Source organism: Corvus moneduloides, chromosome 4 (genome assembly GCF_009650955.1).
Source record: "Corvus moneduloides isolate bCorMon1 chromosome 4, bCorMon1.pri, whole genome shotgun sequence".
Classification (NCBI taxonomy): Eukaryota; Metazoa; Chordata; class Aves; order Passeriformes; family Corvidae; genus Corvus; species Corvus moneduloides.
In genome coordinates this window covers 23,457,276-23,474,121 of record NC_045479.1, presented here as the reverse complement: position 1 = coordinate 23,474,121, position 16,846 = coordinate 23,457,276, and the positions used below count along the sequence as shown (strand labels likewise).

The 16,846-nt window shown below is 57.1% G+C and overlaps 2 protein-coding genes across 5 annotated transcripts; both read right to left on the bottom strand.

Moving 5' to 3' along the window:
• Positions 1-1,651: 1,651 nt before the first annotated feature.
• Positions 1,652-4,081, bottom strand: PDXP (pyridoxal phosphatase). The gene is made up of 2 exons (XM_032107373.1): positions 3,462-4,081; positions 1,652-3,208 (listed from the first exon to the last, which is right to left on the bottom strand). Exons 1-2 carry the CDS (start codon positions 4,039-4,041, stop codon positions 2,883-2,885), a joined length of 906 nt encoding a protein of 301 aa, XP_031963264.1. The 5' UTR covers positions 4,042-4,081; the 3' UTR covers positions 1,652-2,882.
• A 922-nt stretch (positions 4,082-5,003) lies between these two features.
• On the bottom strand, positions 5,004-16,835 carry SH3BP1 (SH3 domain binding protein 1). Of its 4 annotated transcripts, XM_032106608.1 has the most exons (18): positions 14,837-15,867; positions 13,032-13,074; positions 11,487-11,591; positions 11,022-11,098; positions 10,629-10,740; positions 10,455-10,531; positions 9,942-10,077; positions 9,260-9,328; positions 8,776-8,866; positions 8,341-8,483; positions 8,132-8,243; positions 7,955-8,036; positions 7,596-7,676; positions 7,372-7,488; positions 6,822-6,913; positions 6,514-6,643; positions 6,233-6,348; positions 5,004-5,786 (listed from the first exon to the last, which is right to left on the bottom strand). In XM_032106608.1, the coding sequence occupies exons 1-18, from the start codon at positions 14,896-14,898 to the stop codon at positions 5,455-5,457; spliced, it is 1,977 nt and encodes a 658-aa protein (XP_031962499.1). In that variant the 5' UTR covers positions 14,899-15,867; the 3' UTR covers positions 5,004-5,454. The 4 variants fall into 4 exon arrangements, with proteins under 4 accessions (XP_031962499.1, XP_031962500.1, XP_031962502.1 ...); XM_032106609.1 differs by lacking the exon at positions 7,596-7,676 and having other exon boundaries at positions 14,837-16,835; XM_032106611.1 differs by lacking the exons at positions 11,022-11,098; positions 13,032-13,074 and having other exon boundaries at positions 14,837-16,835.
• Between the last annotated feature and the right edge of the window lie 11 nt (positions 16,836-16,846).

Below are 16,846 nucleotides of genomic sequence, written 5' to 3'. Positions count from 1 at the left end.
AGCCTTCATGGAGAGACGCACCAGATGAAAAGAAGCTGCATGGTCACAAGAGATAGGGATCAGCCATCACATCTGCTGAGCTGTTTTCAGCAGCAGTCACATGGAAAAAAAACTACTCTGCAGGCTCACCATTTGGAATCCAAAGGACACAACTCCAAAGTATCTTTGGAGAGGGCCCAAACACAGGCTGGAACATTCTGAGCAGCTACCAGATTTCCTCTGTTTCCAGTGTGCCAGCCTGGGAGACCACAGACTCCAGCATCCCATCTGCTGTCTGGGAGAACCGGAAAGAACAGAGCAGACAAGCATTCACCCTGAAAGCACCCTAGAAAAAAGGGGGCATGTCCTGGGGATGTTCTCACTGTGCACCCTCTCCTCTGTACACCCACGTGCAACCAACTCAGCCCAGGAAATTTGCAGCCATGCAGAGCATTCCCAGCTGTGGCCTTAAAGTCACAACAACACCGTCTCAAATTTCAGCCTGGTACAAGAACTGAGAGCCCTGAAAAATAAACCAGAGTCTGGGTATCTCTAGATTGGCACCCCAAGTTAGCAGACACATCAGGTCTCAATCTTGCTCTACTTAATGATGCAAGTGTTGGTCAAGTGCTCATTAAGGGACTACCAGTTCTCTGGCAGCCTAATTGGAGCTGGGACAGACAAAAGAGAGAAGCGGGCATATACAAAGGGGACTGATGAAGATGGCAGGGAGTCTTCAGAAAGCTCTTTGGATCTTCTTTTATTTTGGAAGTCTGTTTCCTAGGTTATTTTAGACAGAAAAAATAAAGAAGGAAAAGGCACTCAGCACCTGGAATTATCCTAGGGACAATAAGTTGCATCCAGTTCTCCCACATGAGCTGACACCACACTACCTTACACAGAGCATAGTTATTGAATGTTAAATGCTGATCTCTCAAGCGGGAGATGTGAAGCTTGGTTGCCATCAACAGCAGCTAAAGGGGTCTGGCAGACAAAGGGGAGGATTGGCTCCTGTGTGAGGAATGGAGGCAAAGTACATTTGAGTCATTTGCAACTTTTCTTACCCAATCCGTTTCCTCCCTCTGGGCTGGGACTACAGACAAACCCAGGACATGGCAAGCTATAGTCCGGTGAAGGTCACGCCAGCGGTACAGTGACAGCCACCTCCCTGTCACTTAAAGCATAGAGTAGTCAAGAAGGGTAACAGCAAAACCTCGCCTCGGCAGTTCTCAGCCCCCTCCAAGCTCTATGCACATGACAGAGACAGCACCTCACCCCTACCCTAGCAGGGCCACATGGATCACTGGGGTCTACCTGGCTAGCAGAGGGCAGCACAAGAAGTCACTGTTCCCCAGCAATGCATCCCCATGCTGTGAAACGCAAAGGCAGCTGGCAAGGGTTGCATTGCTCACTGTTCCGAGTGACCTGGCTGGACCCTGTGTCCTACACCACAGCCCTGCCGGCCACCTCCACCCTCCACCCCGGTTCTGAGGCACCAGTGATGCAGCAGCAAGCAGCAGCTCAAAGACACTATCCAGCAGTATCCACTTGTCTCGTCTACCCAGCAGCACCCCCTTGAGTGAGGAAAGGTCCTGCCATGTCCTCACCTTCGAGGGTGTAAAAGTACCTAGGGCAGTTTCATCTTGATGGGACCATGAGTGAAAAAAGGAGGTCGTTTCCAGCCTATGCTCACACTTTATTATATACAGACACACAGTGAGTGTAAGAACATCAACATGGGACATGGACAGTAAGGGATGCCCAAAGGCACTGCCTTCTGTCCCCTTGGTGCAACCAGTCAGCATAATTTATACAAATAATACAATACTTGAACAATAAATAAGTTTGATAAATTAGATCAAGAAATTAAAAAAACATAGAAAGACAAAGCAGCAAGGAATGATTTTGAGGACTGTGACACATTCACAGCAGTGACAACACCATCACCATCTCACCTGCACACCAGCAGCTGGAGCACAGACCCCCATCAGCACTTTTCTCTCACTGTACTATGACAAAATCCAACTGAGAAGGGGGAACCAGGGAGAGTCATACAGTTCATTAGTGCTGTGTTGTCATGGTCTAGAAGCCCTCTCTCCTTCACAAGCCCCTTCAGAAAGGGTGCTTGAAAACAAGGTACAACTGCAGACCCACTGTGCACAGTCGCAGCTTGTCTGTTTGGCACGGAAAAAAACCCTCAAACCAGTCTCTTCTGTCCTTCAGATGGACACACTGGCACAGTTATTAACTGGGTCGGGGCAGGGGGGTAGTGGGGGAAACATCTCTAAGGAATAGGGGAGAGAAGAGATGAGGCAATGCTCTCTTTCACTTGTTGGAGGCAGAGATGCTCTCATTCATGATTCCAGAGCTCTGGCACACTCCTTCCACATGCCCTGGCACTGATAGAGACCAGGTGGGTGACAATGCCAGCCAATCCCCTGGCAAGGAGGGGGTTACCACAAGGACTAAAGGGATGCAGCTCGGAAGTCAAGAGCTACAAGTCAAAGGACAGCAGTAAAAGGCCGCCGCTGGTTATTCAAGGGAAAAATAGTACTAAAACAGCCGGTCCCTAACCCTTGCAGGGGGAGAGGCTAACAAGACACTGATTGACCTCCCCACCGCCCCCCCTAGCAGCCTCAAAGCCTCCAGCTCACTCCCAAAGATGCTGGCAGCTGGCAATGAGGGGGAGAAGGACTCTGTCCATCATGGATAGCTCTCAGCAGAAAGGAGACAACTTGAAACCTGTCCCCTCCTGCCAATCCCCTTCCCATATTGCCCCCAAAGAAGGACGTTGGATGTGAAGAAACCAGGAACTGAGGGAATAGGGCAGTGAGAGAGAAATGGTAACAGATGGAGATCTGGGATGGGGAACCTGACCCCTCGGCCCTCACATGTACAAATTGTTACTCATCCAGGCCTGGTATCAAGTCTGCAATACTGTCCACATAGTAATTGGGCACCAGATCCTTGGCAGCGGCGCTGTCGCTGGCCATGTAGGCCTGTGCCTCTTCCAGGCGGGAAACGCCTGTCAGGGTGAGGATGGTAGCAAGGCCGCAGTTCTTGCCGAAGAGGATGTCTGTCTCCAGACGGTCTCCCACCATGAGGGTGCGGGACGGGTCGACACCGAAACGCTCCACGATGCAATCAAACATGTACGTGTTGGGCTTCCCCACCACCAGTGCCTTGCGGCCCGAAGCCGTTTCCACTGCGGCCGTGAGGCTGCCAGTCCCTGCAGGGAGGGAAGGAGGAGGAAAAGAAGTAGCCGCGGGAAGCTCAGCACGCCGGGTCCCGCCAGAGGATGGGCAAGCGGGATGCTGGCAGCACTGCTTCGGGAGCTGGCAGGGACGTGCCAGGGCATCCCTGCTCGTCCTGCCGCTCAGGGAACCGCCTCGCCCGCACCTGGGACAGCGAACCCCACCCGAGGCCACCCCCGCCACCAGCCCCTTCCCCCCGGGGCGGCGCGGGACGGGGCGCGGGCTCACCGGGGGTGCGCTGGCCGTCGCTGAGCGGGTGCCAGGGGTCGGGGTCGGTGGCCACCAGCAGGCACTGCGGGTCGCGCAGGTAGCCGCAGGCCTGCGCCAGCTTGGCGAAGGTGAACTGGTCGTCGTAGCCCACCAGGACGGCGCGCACCGGCTCGCCGGGTGCCGGCTCGCCCTCGCCCGCCAGGCGCAGCCCGGCGTCGCGCACCTCGCCGCGCAGCCCCTCGCCGCCCAGCACGAAGACGCGGCCGGCCCCGCTACCGTTCCCGCCGCCGCCGCCGAGGAGGCGCTGGCGGAGGAAGAGAGCAGAGCAGAGCGCGGAGCTGAAGACGTGCTCGGCGCGCACGCCGCGGAAGCCGAGACGGCTGAAGCGCCGCTCCAGCTCGGCCACCGAGCGGCGGCTGTTATTGCTGACGAAAAGGGCGGCCTTGCCGCTGCGCCGCAGCCGCTCCAGCAGCTCGGGGGCGCCGGGCACGGCGCGTTCGCCCGCCCACAGGACGCCGTCGCAGTCGAAGAGCAGCCCCTGCGCCGGGCCCAGCACCTCTCGCAACCCCGCGCCGCTCAGCCGCCGGCAGCTCGCCATGCCGCCGCCGCCGCCGCCGCCGCCGCCGCAGCCCGCCGGCCGCCCCGCCCCGCCGCGCAGCCAATCACCGCCCCCCGCCGCGCCCCGCCCCGCCGCGCAGCCAATCACGACCCCCCAGCCCCCCGCCGCCACCAATGGGAGACCCTGACGCTCCCCAGGGGCAGGGCGGGGCCGAGGGCCGGCCCCCGAAGCGACAGCGGCCGGGAGGGGGCGGGGACAGGGCCAGGCGCGCTGCCCATTGGCTGGGACCGCCGTGCCCGGCCGCCGCCCCCCGCCGTGCCCGCGCAGCCGCAGAGCGCCCCCTGCCGGCCGCCGGGGCCTGTGGGCGGCGCGGTCGCCATTACGGGCCGGCCCCGCGTCTCCGCCGACTGTGGGCGCCCGCCGCGCTCCCGCCTCCTTTCCTCCCCGCTGCGGCCCCGGGGGCTGCACTTTCCAGCACTTCAGGCTGCCAAGTGTACCCTGCTCTCACCGGCCTGCGACTTTGACACCAGCTTCTCAAATATTGGCAAAATATCACAGAACCAGTTAGGCTGGAAAAGCCTTCTAACATCATCGAGTCCAACCTAAGACCGAACACCACCATGTCAAGTAGACCATGGCAGTGCGTGCCACATCCAGTCTTTCCTTAAACAGCTCCAGGAACGGTGACTCCAGGGCAAAACCTCCCTGGGCAGCCCATTCCAATGTCTAATCACTTTCTGTGAAAAATTCCTCCTACTGTCCCACCTCAACCTCCCCTGGTGCAGCTTGTGACTATGTCCTGTTGTCACTGCCGCTGGTTGCCTGGGAGAAGAGGTCAATCCCCACCTGGCTACAGCCTCCTTTCAGGGAGTTGTAGAGAGTGATCAGGTCACCCCTGAGCCTCCTTTTCTCCAGGCCAAACAACCCCAGCTCCCTCAGCCACTCCTAATAGAACATGCACTCCAAACATATATATATACACACATACATCTGTATTTATATACATATCTGTATTTATATATATATATGCATTTATATATATACCTGTATTTATATATATCCGTGTGTTTCGGGGGCAATGGGTTTTAAGGCAAAATGGGGCGGGGATCATGTCTGAGCATCTGCAAATGGCCCCAGGGGGCCAAGCTGCCCGCGCTGGCCCGAAAGCTGCAGTCAGTGTCTGTGCCTGCAGTGGGGGATCTGGGCAGGGATCTGGGCCCTCACTGGTGGCTGGGCCCCGGCAGGGATGTGGTGGTGTGGGGAGGTGGAGATGGGAGAGCAAGAGAAGGCAGGCAAAACATAGCCGGTGTTGTGAGCCAAGGGAACAAGGTGGGGGACCAAGAGATGCTGTCCCTCAGGCCGCCCTGGCATTTCCACAGTGCCTGCTGGATCCCAGAGAGGTGCTAGATCCCATCTCCCCGACCTGTGATTCCCCCACACCCCTCACCCTGTTCAGTTCACTGTGGGCTCTCTTTCTGGGGCTGATGTGGCTAGGGGGCTTCCTCCTGCAGGCAGTGGCTGCCCCTCCTCTGTGGTTCCCGGCTCACAGTCCATGGCAGCTGCTGTGTCAGCCTCACCAGTGGAAGGCTTGGGGGATGGTGGGGCATCGCGGCTGAGGCGGGGTGCTGGCTGCGGAGGGAGCGGTGGTGGGACGGAGGGGGCTCGGCTGGGCACCATCCGTCGTGGCAGGGCTTTGGGGCTGGCTGCCTGGGCAGGAGCTGTGCTCCGGGGCTGTGTCACAGATGGTGGTGGCATTGTGGGTCGGGCCGGAGCCGGGCGTTTGCCTGAAAAGAAAGCTGAGGTGGGCTGGGGTTCTCTCCACTGGGGTCTCTCCAAAGGGCAGAGGGGGCTGCAGTGCCAGCCATGGGTCAGGAAGGGGGGCTGCAGACAGGTGGATGGACAAATTGCGCCTTGCCCAGCTCATGTACTGAAGAGACGAGCACATCAGCTTTTCTGGGGGCTTTTCCCTCTTGCTTTCACTAAGGGCCATGAGCTTTGACACCACTTTACTGGAGGTGTTCAACCCAACACTGGAGGATATACTGTGTCTATCCTACAGTCCCATCTTGGCTGGATCCTGGCCATGCTGCCCTGGCCAGAGGCCTTTCCCCTCATTTGGTGACAGGAACATCCCCAGTGCCCACTTTTGTGAGGAACAGCAGGATGATGACTATAGCACAGGAGGTGCCATTGGGGGGTGTAATTTCCCAAGCATCTGGGGCACCCTAACCTTTGTGGGTGGTGGTGTCAGTCATCGTTGGAGCTGGTGGCCCCACAGCTTCAGGAGATGGCCTGGGCAGTGCTGGTGACACCGGCTGGTACCTGGCCTCAGGGTCCCTGGATGTGCTGTGCAGAGAATGGGGCAGGTCAGGCTTTGGTTGGCCATGGAGGTCCTGGCCACGAGGCACCTTGCAGCCACCTGTGAGGGTACAGCCCTGGTGTGGGGCAGGATGGAGGGAGGACATGGGGAGAGCTGGGACAGCCAGAGCCTCTAGCTCTCATCAGACTTACGCCTCTCCATCCAAAAGGGTGGGGGTGCTGGTGGGAGGGGTTGCAGGGGTCGGCTCTTCCACTGGGGCAGCCTTGCAAAGTCCGGTGTTTGTGGGCGACATGAACATGCCTGAGACATTGAAATCTACCTCTGGGTGAAGAGAAGGGAGATCCTGTGAGGAAGCACTTGCCACCCAGAGCAATGACCCCACAGCAAGGAGCCAGAGCAGCCTTCTGCTTGTCTCCTCCTGGAGATGGAGAAATGTTCCTTTCCCTTCCTCTCCCCATCACCCTCTGCTGCAGCCCACCAAGTGATGCCCTGGCCCTACCTCCAGGGAAGAGAGTGTCCACGCTCTGGATGAGGGCTTCCACCACAGCCTGGATGGAGGAGACCGAGGCCAAGTCCAGTTGCATGGGGTCTCTGAGAGACAGGGGTGGGGAAGGCATCAGAAAAGGGGTTTGGGGGCATTAACCTCAAATGGGTTTTTGTGTTCATTCTGCAGGGGTCAGGGTCTGAAGGGAAGGCAGCCCAGCCAAGGGCCATGGCAGCATGGGTGATGGGCCTTTTTCCCTGTCCCGGGAACCCTGGTTTGGTGTTGGAGGCCAGTGGTGTTGGAAGCCACACATGTCACAAGTGCTTTGGGTCTCAGCCCCCTCCTCTACTACTTTGCAGAGTGGCTAAGAGGATATGAGCTCGGTGAGGGGACATGCAACTCGGGGAGCATGGGGACAAGGGACAGGACTTGAGGATGGAAGAGGTGTAGGTGCTTTAGACCAGCCTCAAGGCTGCTGGATCAGCCTTTGCCATTGGCATTTGCCTTCAGGACACCCCACCTGGGGCTAGGGAGCTGCCTCTCACCCCTTCAAATCAGATCTTACCCTGTGCTCTGCTGTGACCACAGCAGGTTTGGGCCCAGCACAATGGCAATGTTGCTGGGGGTCATTTTATTCACCTCCTGGTGTTCAGCCAGCTTGGCTAAAAACTTGATCAGATACCTGTGGGGTGAAAGGAGGGCAAGGGTTTAGTAGGTAGGGATTTGAGGAGGGAATGGCTACCCCTGGTGATTGCTTGGGGCTGAAGAAGCCCCGTTCCGACAAAACACCTCAGATTGTTGTAGCTGTCCTGGGGCAGGCGGCTGCAGGTGTCTCGCAGGCTCTGTACACGGCTATCAATGTCCTTTAAGCTGTAAGAGAGAAGGGGGAGCAGAGAGCTCGGCCTGTTCCCTGTGGCAGAGAGGGACACAGTGGGCAAGTGCTGGCTGCCCCGTGGGGGCCATAGCCCTGGAGATGGAGATGTCCTGCTTTACTGTGCTGTGAAGGCAGGCATCCATGGAGGCACTGTGTTTGTATCTCCCCAAATGAGACCAAGCACCCCTGCTCCAAGTGCCAGGAAAGATGGAGGGGGTTGACTGGGGGCTTTTTGAGATGTGCCAGGGATTTCCACCCCAGTGCCTGGACCCACCTGGCCACTTTGACCCATTCGTCATAGAGTTCGAAGGTCATCAAAGGCTGGGGCAGCTCCCGCAGGTAGGATTTCAGTGCACCTGGGAGGAGAGGGGGAGCAGTGGAGCTGATGGCAGCTGAGGGATGGCAGGCACTGCCCAATCATATCTCCCCACCCTGCCTTGCTGGCACTCACCAGCCACAGCGTGGGGGTCTGAGTAAAACTCCTCCAGGGCATTGGAGCCGCTGGCCAAGCTGCTCTTCAGCTTCTTCAGCACTGAGGCGCCTGCTGCCAGCCGGAAGAGTCCCTGGGGGTGGGACGAAGAGGGAAGGGATGCATGTTGAGTTTGGGAGGAGTGTATCTGTGGGGGGAAAGGTGATGAGGGGGTCTGGAGCACTCCCTACCTCCTCCTTCATGCCAGAAGCTAACAGCATCATGACACAGGCTTCGATGGGAAGTGCAATCTCCCGGCCCAAGCTCTTGAGGTGTGTCTCTAGGGACACACCATAGTACCCTGCCACTGGGGTGTCTGTAGTGAAGGAAGGCTCTAGAAGAGGAAGGAAAATGTCAAGAGGGATGGTGGACACTGGGACCATCCACCATTTGGCCATGGCAACGTCCTGCTCCAAGCCTAACTTGGCTGGCTACAGACAGAGGCAGAGGCAGGACAGGCAGCATCCCCAGGCCATGTCAAGATGCAGTCCCCAACCTACCCAACATGGGAGGCAGCAGCAGGTGTAGGGAGGGAAAATGAACCTTTTCCAGCTTTGCTGGCCACACTCGTATCCCCTGGGCTCAGCTACAGCCCTTGCCAGGCTGCATGGAGAGCCAGAGGGTACCTGTCTGTCTGTGGCTTTCCCTCAGTTCTGCCAGAGCTGAGTCCAGTGATTCCAGTGACTGCCGGTGGTACTGGGCTTGGATTTCCAATAGCTGCCAGACAGGGGACAGGCAAACAGCATTCAGTTTGGCATCAGCCCATCTTGGAGAGGTGCCCATTCCCAGGACATTGCACCCACATGAAGACAGGGCAAAGAGGGAGCTGCAAGGGGAACCTGCCTGGGGTCCATGGGACTGTGTCTGTAGTGAGGGGTAGAGGGCAAATTGGAGAGTGGTATCATCAGGACAAGCTGCTTGTTTGCACTTGGTGCTAATGGTGGCATTAACCTGCAGTGCCTGGAGCAAGGCCAGCTATAGGCATCTGCTGTTGTCTTGATCTGTCCCCTGCCCTGCTTGGGGCACTTGGTGTGGATGGGGGCAAGGCTGGGCTCAGACATGTTGCAGTTGACATTCATACACTGGGGAGAAGTGAGACAGAGGACTTACTTTGATGAAGTAGCTGGCGTAGACGTCCTCTTTGGTGGAGAAGTGGTAGAGGTCAGCCATGTACTCATCCTGGGAAGGGAGACAAAAAGGAGCACTCTTCCATCCCTTCCCTTGCACCCGAGGAAGAGGAGACACCTTCGTGAAGCCCTTTCATCTGCTCTGTGAATTGTCTAGACAGGCTCTTTGGGTGCAGTGGGGACTTCTCCTTGCCTCCATTGCTTATGTTTGGGTAGTGGCAGCAACCTGCCCTATGATCAGGGTCCTGGCACAAGAGGTCTCTGCACCTTCAGCTCCAGTGAGCTTACAAGCTCTGCCAAAGTGCTGGGCTTTTCAGAGAAACAGGGCAGAAGTGGAGAAAGTGGATGTGAAACTTCCCTGCCACCCATGACAGATCCTAGCTTGGCTGGTTCCCAGCCTGAGGGAGCCCCATATGCTCCCTGCTTTAGCCCCTGGAGCCTCCTCTCTGCAGCAGCTTGCACTGTGAATCCTTTACTCTTTTTCTTCCCTGGGCTTGGGCCATCTCCCTATTTCTGCTTGAGGGGCCCATTTGCTTTCAGAGGGCAGGACATGCTGGCTGGCTGTAATCCATCTCAGCGTGGGGTCACCTTGGTCAAGACTGGTGGAGGGGAGCAGGTCTGCAGCCCTGCAGCTGATCCACGGGGACAGGAAGCGACCATCTCACCTTGCACTGCTCCACCTTCCTCTTCACCTCCTCCTCTTCTTCCTTCAAGATCTCCAGTTTGTTGGCAGCAGAAGATGCCCCTGGGCCAGCACCAGCTCCAGTGCTGTTACTGGAACTCTTGGCAGCTTGGTTCAGCCTTTGGGGTGGGAGAGAAGAGGCACATTTATGGTCTCAGGGACGCTGGGTAGAACAGATGCACAGACTGCTAGAGAAATCTGGCGTGGCAAGGGCTACCACTGGCAAGAGTTGGAACGAGGTGATCTCAGTGTACCAAGCAGCACTGGGGGACTTTGCTGCCTTTAGTGGCAGAACTGCCTTTCTCTCTGTGCTATGGAATCAGCATCTGAGCCCAGAGCAAGATGCGCCTGCAGAGAGGAGCTAGCTGGGTGCTCCTGAAGAGATGTTGGAAATTGACTCCCCAGGGCAGTTATCCTCCTCTCTCGCCCAGCCTGTCTGGGGGCTGTACTCTGTATGTCCTGCCCCCTGCCCCTAGGGCTGCAGTGTGCCCCATACCGGCTCTTGATTGTGTTCCAGTCAGAAATCAACTTCTGGAGGGTCTTCTTGCGCTTCAGGATGATGGGGAGCTCCTCCTGGGGGAGAGAGGGCCAGAGTGAGTGGGGGAGGCCTGGGGACATAGGAAGAAGTGGTGAGATTGGAGAGCGGAGCCAGTAGGGCAGCCAGGACTACCTCACTGAGCTTGTTGAGCGGCTGCAGGACATAGTGCTCCAGGGCAATCTCAAACTCAGCCACGATTTTGGCCAGCGAGCTCTGTATGCAGCAACCCATCTCCAGAGCTTTCCTGCGTAGGACAGACATGAAATGACTGTGTGCTAGAGCCATGCCCCTCTCTGACCCAACATCCCCACTATACCTGTACCCACGTGGGACCCTGAGCCAGCCCCTGGCCCTACTCTGCAATGGGAGGCTGAAGGTGCTGGATGTCCCCTCTCCCAGTCCAACACCAGTGTTTGCTCTGGGGACATGGTTTGAGCCATGGGAACCCCGGAGCCAAAACAGTGTCACCACCAGGATCTGGCATCTTTTGGGGTCACTCTGGCCCTTTCTCCCACCAGTACTTACCCAAGGCTGGACTCTGTGTCCAGTTCCTTGAAGCTCTCAGCCATCGCCATGGACAGAGCCATCAAGGGCAGCTTCTTCTGCACAGAGCCAAGGATTTGAGACAGAAGTGGTGACACCACTGTGCCTGGCCACAGTGTGATGCTCCTCACCACAGGGCACCATGGGTGCCAGAGTTCACGGGGGTTTGGGAAGGGACACAGAAAACAAGGGCTTTGGAGGGTTATTCAAAGCAAAGACACTGTCTCTCTTTCAGGAGTGTCCCAAATTAGTGACAAATGAGAGGGTTGCCCTACTCTGCTCATCCCAGGCACATGCTGGAGGCCGCTGCTGACAATGGGACCTGGGCTTGGCATAGCTTTGGGCCACCCTTCAGCAAAGCTGGCAAAGCAGGGGCCTGGCATCCCCGTTGCTGGCAAGAGACAGAGCTGGGGTGAGCACAGGCTGCAGTGGGGAGATTTTACTCACCACTCGCTTGTCCATCTCGGAGCCACATTGTCCCTGCAGGCAGGCTTGGAGCCTCTTGGACACACTGTGAGCTGCTCGCTTGGCCGGCTCAATCCTCTGCTCAATCTGGGGGCAGAAAAGTGGGACTGGGGAAGCCATTTTGTCAACCATGGGCACTTCGAGGCCATTTCCCCTGTACCCAGCTCTGGGTGAGGGTGGCCTACTGTGTTGATTTTGCACAGCCTGGTTTTTGGTAGCGGGGGGGCCACGGAGGTGGCTTCTGTGAGAAGCTGCTAAAAGCTTCCACCATGTCTGGCCGAGCCAATCCCTGATGGCTCTGAAGGTGGACATGCCACTGGCCAAGGCTGGGCCAATTAGAGATGGTGGTAACGCCTCTCTGAAAACATATTTAAGAAGAAAATCAAAACGAAGTGGGGCACAGTGTTTTTCTAGCCAGAGAAGAGGAGGAGGTGAGAACGTGTGAGGGAAACAATGTGGCGACACCGAGGTCAGTGGAGAAGGAGGGGGAGGAGGTGCTCCAGGCACCGGGCCGAGATGCCTCTGCAGGCCGTGGTGAGGACCATGGTGAAGCAGCTGTGCCCCTGCAGCCCATGGATCCACAGGGGATGCAGAGATCCACCCGCAGCCCGTGGGGGAGGCGCTCACGCCAGAGTGGGTGGATGCCTGGAGGAGGCTGTGATCCAGTGGGAAACCCAGTGGAGAGAGGGGGCTGGAGCAGCCTGTCCTTGGAGGACTGCACCCCGTGGAAAGGGAGACCCACAGCACAGCAGTTTGGGAGGGCTGTGTGCCCATGGGAGGGCCTCACGCTGCAGCAGGTGTGGTGTGGTTGTTGCTCGTGAGATTGGAACCATGCTGGAGAGGTTCATGGAGAACTGTGTCCTGTGGGAGGGACCCCACGGCGCAGCAGGGGAAGGACTCCTCTCTTGGAGTAGTGGAAGAAAACCTCGGGTAATGAACTCACCAAAACCCCCATGCCCTGTCCCCTACGCTGTTGGTGGGAAGAAGGGAGGGGTTGCAGGAAGAAAAAATGTTTTTAAGGGCTTATTTTACTCCTCATTATCCTCCTCTGATTTCGTTAGTAATAAATTCACTTTATACCTCTAAGTCGAGCCTGTTTTGCCTTTGGAGTGTTTTCTCCTGGTCCTTATGTCCACTCATGACGCCTTCATTAAATTTTTCTCTCCTCTGCCCAGCTGTGGCAGGGGAGGGTGAGTGAGCGACTTTTGTGGGTGCCTGGCATTTGGCCAGTGTCAAACCACACCTGCCAGCGTCCTGCCACAGTCTGGAGCATCTGGTCTAGTGAAAAGGGAGCACAACTCCTGGTCAGGATTCATCCCTCTGTGAGCAGCTGGGAAAGCCCTTTCTGGTAGTAGGAGCCTGCCAGTCCCTTAACACCATGGTCCTGAAATCACCCTCCAGCACACGGACAGATCCCAGCCCCATGACTTGGACGTGCTGGCACGGCGAATGGCAGGCAGGAGCGGGGCAGGTTCCCACGCCCAGGCACAAGCAGACACATGCCTGCCGGCCCAGCCTGCGCCTCACCTGCACTAAGTCTTCTGACAGGAGCTCAGTTGCTTCTTGGGCTCTGCAGAGGAAGGAGAAGGAACCATCAGCAAATGTGGATGACCTCCACCCAGCTTCCTTGGGAAGGCAGGTCCTTATGCATCCTACTCGCCTCTCTTTGGGCTCCTGGGAGCAGGAGCCACAGGCTATAGCCTGGACCATCAGACACAAGGCTATGGGTAGAACAAGCCAGGGAGGACAAGAACAGCAGGAGCAGGGCAAGGGAGCCAACCTTGCTGGCTGGTGGACACCCCATCAGACAGGGTTTCCAGTTCAGTGCACCTCAGTCAAAAAGTCCAGATGTGGCCTGTGTTTTTGGAGTCAGAGTGCTTAGTGGGGCCACAACAGGAGGAGGATGTTTACTGACCCTGACTGCCACCTCTCCCCTGAAGGTGAGTCCAGGGCAGTGATGTTGCAGTCTGGCACACATCTTTGCAGCCAGGGTAGTCAGTAGCTGTGGGGCCACTGGTGCTGGAGCAAGGGTATCCTTGTGGTCAAGCTGAGGTCCAAGACCAACCCTCCAGAAATACCTACACAAACCCAGCTTTCTGTGGTTCTGCTCAAAACCAAATTCAAAACTCACCAGCCACCATGACCCCAAAACCTCCTTGATGCCTCCCATAGGGGAAGCCTTGCTTCACAGCCTGCTATCCTTGCTATGCCCCAGGAACCTCACTTGATTTCCATCTGTTGCTGCTTTTTCCCCAGTTCACGTTTCTCTCTTTTCACTGCCTGCCAAAGCCAATGTGGGATGAAGATGTGGAGCTGCAGGAAACGTGGGTGGTTTGGTTGAAGGCAAGCAAGAGCTCATGAGATCATGGTCCACAGAGGAGAGGCTCTGCAGCAGGTGAAGAGCTTGCTCTTGGACTCCACAAGCTGCTTGAGACTTGCCTGCCTGGCATTAAGCAAAAGGGAGGTGTATCTATCATGGAGATGAGAAATCTTGAGGGAAGTGGGATGGGAAAGGGCATCATGCTCCCCTCCAGGAAATGCAAGAAGAGCAAGAGGCCACCAGCATGTAGGAGTTGCTTCCCTGTGGTTGATTTGCTGGGCTGGCTGAAGGACCTCAGTAGTTCAGGGGACAGCTCTGTCCCACTTAGCCACCAAGTGCTGGGAACCTGCAGAGGTGGCAGTAAGAAAGGGAGTGAGGGGGCTGGGCAGGGAGGGCCCAGCCCTGTAATTTCAGTTCTGGGTTTTGCAAGGGGAGAGCTTTAGAAAGCCAAAGAGGAAAATACGGAAATGGCAGAGGTAGGATAGGGACAGGGTTTTGTGTGAAGCTGTAAGTCCTCCGTGAGTCCATCTGAGGACCCCATGTCCTCTCCTCAAAGGGCATTCCAGGCTGCTCATGCTGCTGGACTGGCTAGAGCTGTGCAGGGCACTTTGTTCCTGTGGGGCACCCCAGACTCAGCAGGGAGGGCAGGTCCCAGCCTGATCACCCTCCTGGTCATTGCACAGCAAGGAGGATGTGGCTGGCAGGTCCCTCCCCATTGCCCTACTGCCCCACATCCTGGGGAAGCCAAGCTTGGGAAAGCCCTGTTTCCATGTGAGTGCAGCACCTGTGGGCCCTGGGAGAGGTAGCTGGGCTTGAGGATCATTTACTGCTGAACAGCACCAATGCAGCCTTCCCAAAGCCCCTCAGCTTATGCTGGAGATGCTCTAAACCCTAAGGTTTTCCCCCCCCTTTTCCCAGGCCACCAGCACTGGCAGGTCAGTTGAGCCCCAGCGCAAGCCCTCCAGGACCCGCATCCCGCTCCCTCCGGCACAGGTAGTGGAGAAGTTCTTACCGAATGGTGATGCTGGGATGGGACAGCTGCTGCCGCATTCGATTAAACTGTCTTTTCATCATCTTGAGAGTCAGGAGGAGACCACAAGAGCTGCTCTGCTTGGCTGTACCCGCTCAGCACCCCTCGACAATGCTTGGCATTGGATGCCTGCAGCCCTTCTTCCCCTCTTCTCCCTGGAGCCACTTTGCTCCTTGCTTTTTCCGAAGGACCTGTCCCTCCTTACTGCTCTTCCTCCTTCCCTCGTTCCCTCTTTTTCACTTTCCCCAGCTGGTCCACTCCCTAGTCCCTCCCTGGGGATGCCCTACCTGCTTTCTTTTCCCCTCCCTTGAACTCCCTTCTCTTGCTCCCTCTCCTTTTCTGAGCTCCCTTCCTCTTCCGTCCGCCCCTCTGCTGCAGATCAGGTAAGAACAGCTCAGGGCTCCTACTCCGTTCTGTGTTCTTGTCACCACCCCACAAGTAAAAATAACTTCAGCCCAGCCTTAAAGGGGAAATTTTATTACAGCATACACAGAACAAGGCAGGACAAGCACATGCCGCTGCCGAGCCCGAGTGAAGGGCCCACGCTCTTTCTTGCTCTGTCTCAGCTGGGGTGGTTCCCCTTCGTTCCTTGCCCACCGCCAGCTGTGCCGCGGGGCAGCCCGTGCTGGTGCCAGCTCGCTGTGCAGTTCATACAGGGCACCTCGTGTACACCCTGCCCTACCTGGTCACCCAGCTCTGCCAACACTCCTCAGGCACCTCTCCATGCTCACGGGCACAGCTCCATCCTCCTCCCCTGCGACACAGCCCCTTGTTGTGACAAAGGCAGCAAAGCCACCCTGCAAACCGCCCTGCACCCCTCACGCTGCTTTCCCTCCCCGGAACCGCCACAGAGCTGCGGCCAACGGCTGCTGCCTCGGGCACGGGGGAAGCTCCCTCCCCCCGCTCCCCTCCGCGAGCAGAGTTCCTCCGAGCACGGGGACCGCAAACTCCCGGTTCTCAGCCTCGGGTGTTGCCTGCTCTCTGCAGAGCTGCACCAGAGCTCATCTCTCTCTCTCTCTTTTTTTTTTTTTGTTGAGAAACGTCCACTTCACACCACCACGACCTTTGGCCCTGACTCTATGAGATGACAATCTCACCTTATTTTTGGCTACCTGCAGCTAGGACTTTCCACCTGCACTAAGAGAGCAGAGGTTGCTGTTGGCTGGGTTACATGGCTGGCAAAGGAAGCAGCAAACCAAGCCCAAATGAGAGGCAGTCAGCTTGTGGGCACAAGAGACAAGCAGCAAAGGCAAATGAGGTGGAAGGGCCACTCCTTCTGTGCCCTGAAACCTGAGGAGCAAAAATTTGGGGACTGCTGGGCTGTGCTCCTTGGCAAGGGTCAAGTCTTCAGTTACTGTATAGTAAAGTGGTGCTGGCAGCTGTTTTCAAGTGGTTGTGGGGTGACAGCACCACTCCCTCCCTGCCCAAAACACCAGGCTGTTCTAAACCTGTGGCAGAGCACATCTGATCCCCCAGCATCAAGCCCTGGGTGTGCTCCTAACACGCAGTCACTTCAAGCACCTGTTGCAAAGATGCAGCAAAACCCTCCCAGATCTTCACTGGCTGCATCAAGTAGTGGCTAGGCCATTCCTTGTATGCCATATCAGTTGCTCCCAGCGACGGGCTGCTGCTCACCAGAGGAGATCCTCCTTTGTACCCCTGAAACAAAGCTCCCTCACGGATCTGCTTCCAAGGGCTGCTGCCAGCAGTGGTGATGCTGCAGTCATGTGGGAGCATGGGAGTGAGCTCAAGCCCTGCTTCCCATGGGCTCTCAGGCAGACTCCTGCCCACTGCCCCTCCACGGGGCAGAAGGGAAGTGGGCAGCACCCAGTTCACAGCCTGGAACTGACTGCTCTCAAAAAAGGAATTGAGAACTGCGGGGGGAATTCCACCATCCCTGCTCCCTGCTCATGGGAGCAGGGAAATCATTGTGGCAAGGCCCTGAGTGACTGAGGGATGAACTACAGGACTGCAGGGGCAGGATCTGAGCTG

Coding starts and splice junctions, on each gene's coding strand:
- SH3BP1 (XM_032106608.1), bottom strand. CDS start 14,898: ATGATGAAAAGACAGTTTAATCGAATGCGGCAGCAGCTGTCCCATCCC. Junction 9,329..9,941: donor GGAAGGTGGAGCAGTGCAAG/GTGAGATGGTCG, acceptor CTCCCTTCCCAG/GATGAGTACATGGCTGACCT. Junction 8,037..8,131: donor AGACCCCCACGCTGTGGCTG/GTGAGTGCCAGC, acceptor CTCTCCTCCCAG/GTGCACTGAAATCCTACCTG.
- PDXP (XM_032107373.1), bottom strand. CDS start 4,041: ATGGCGAGCTGCCGGCGGCTGAGCGGCGCGGGGTTGCGAGAGGTGCTG. Junction 3,209..3,461: donor CGACGGCCAGCGCACCCCCG/GTGAGCCCGCGC, acceptor CCCTCCCTGCAG/GGACTGGCAGCCTCACGGCC.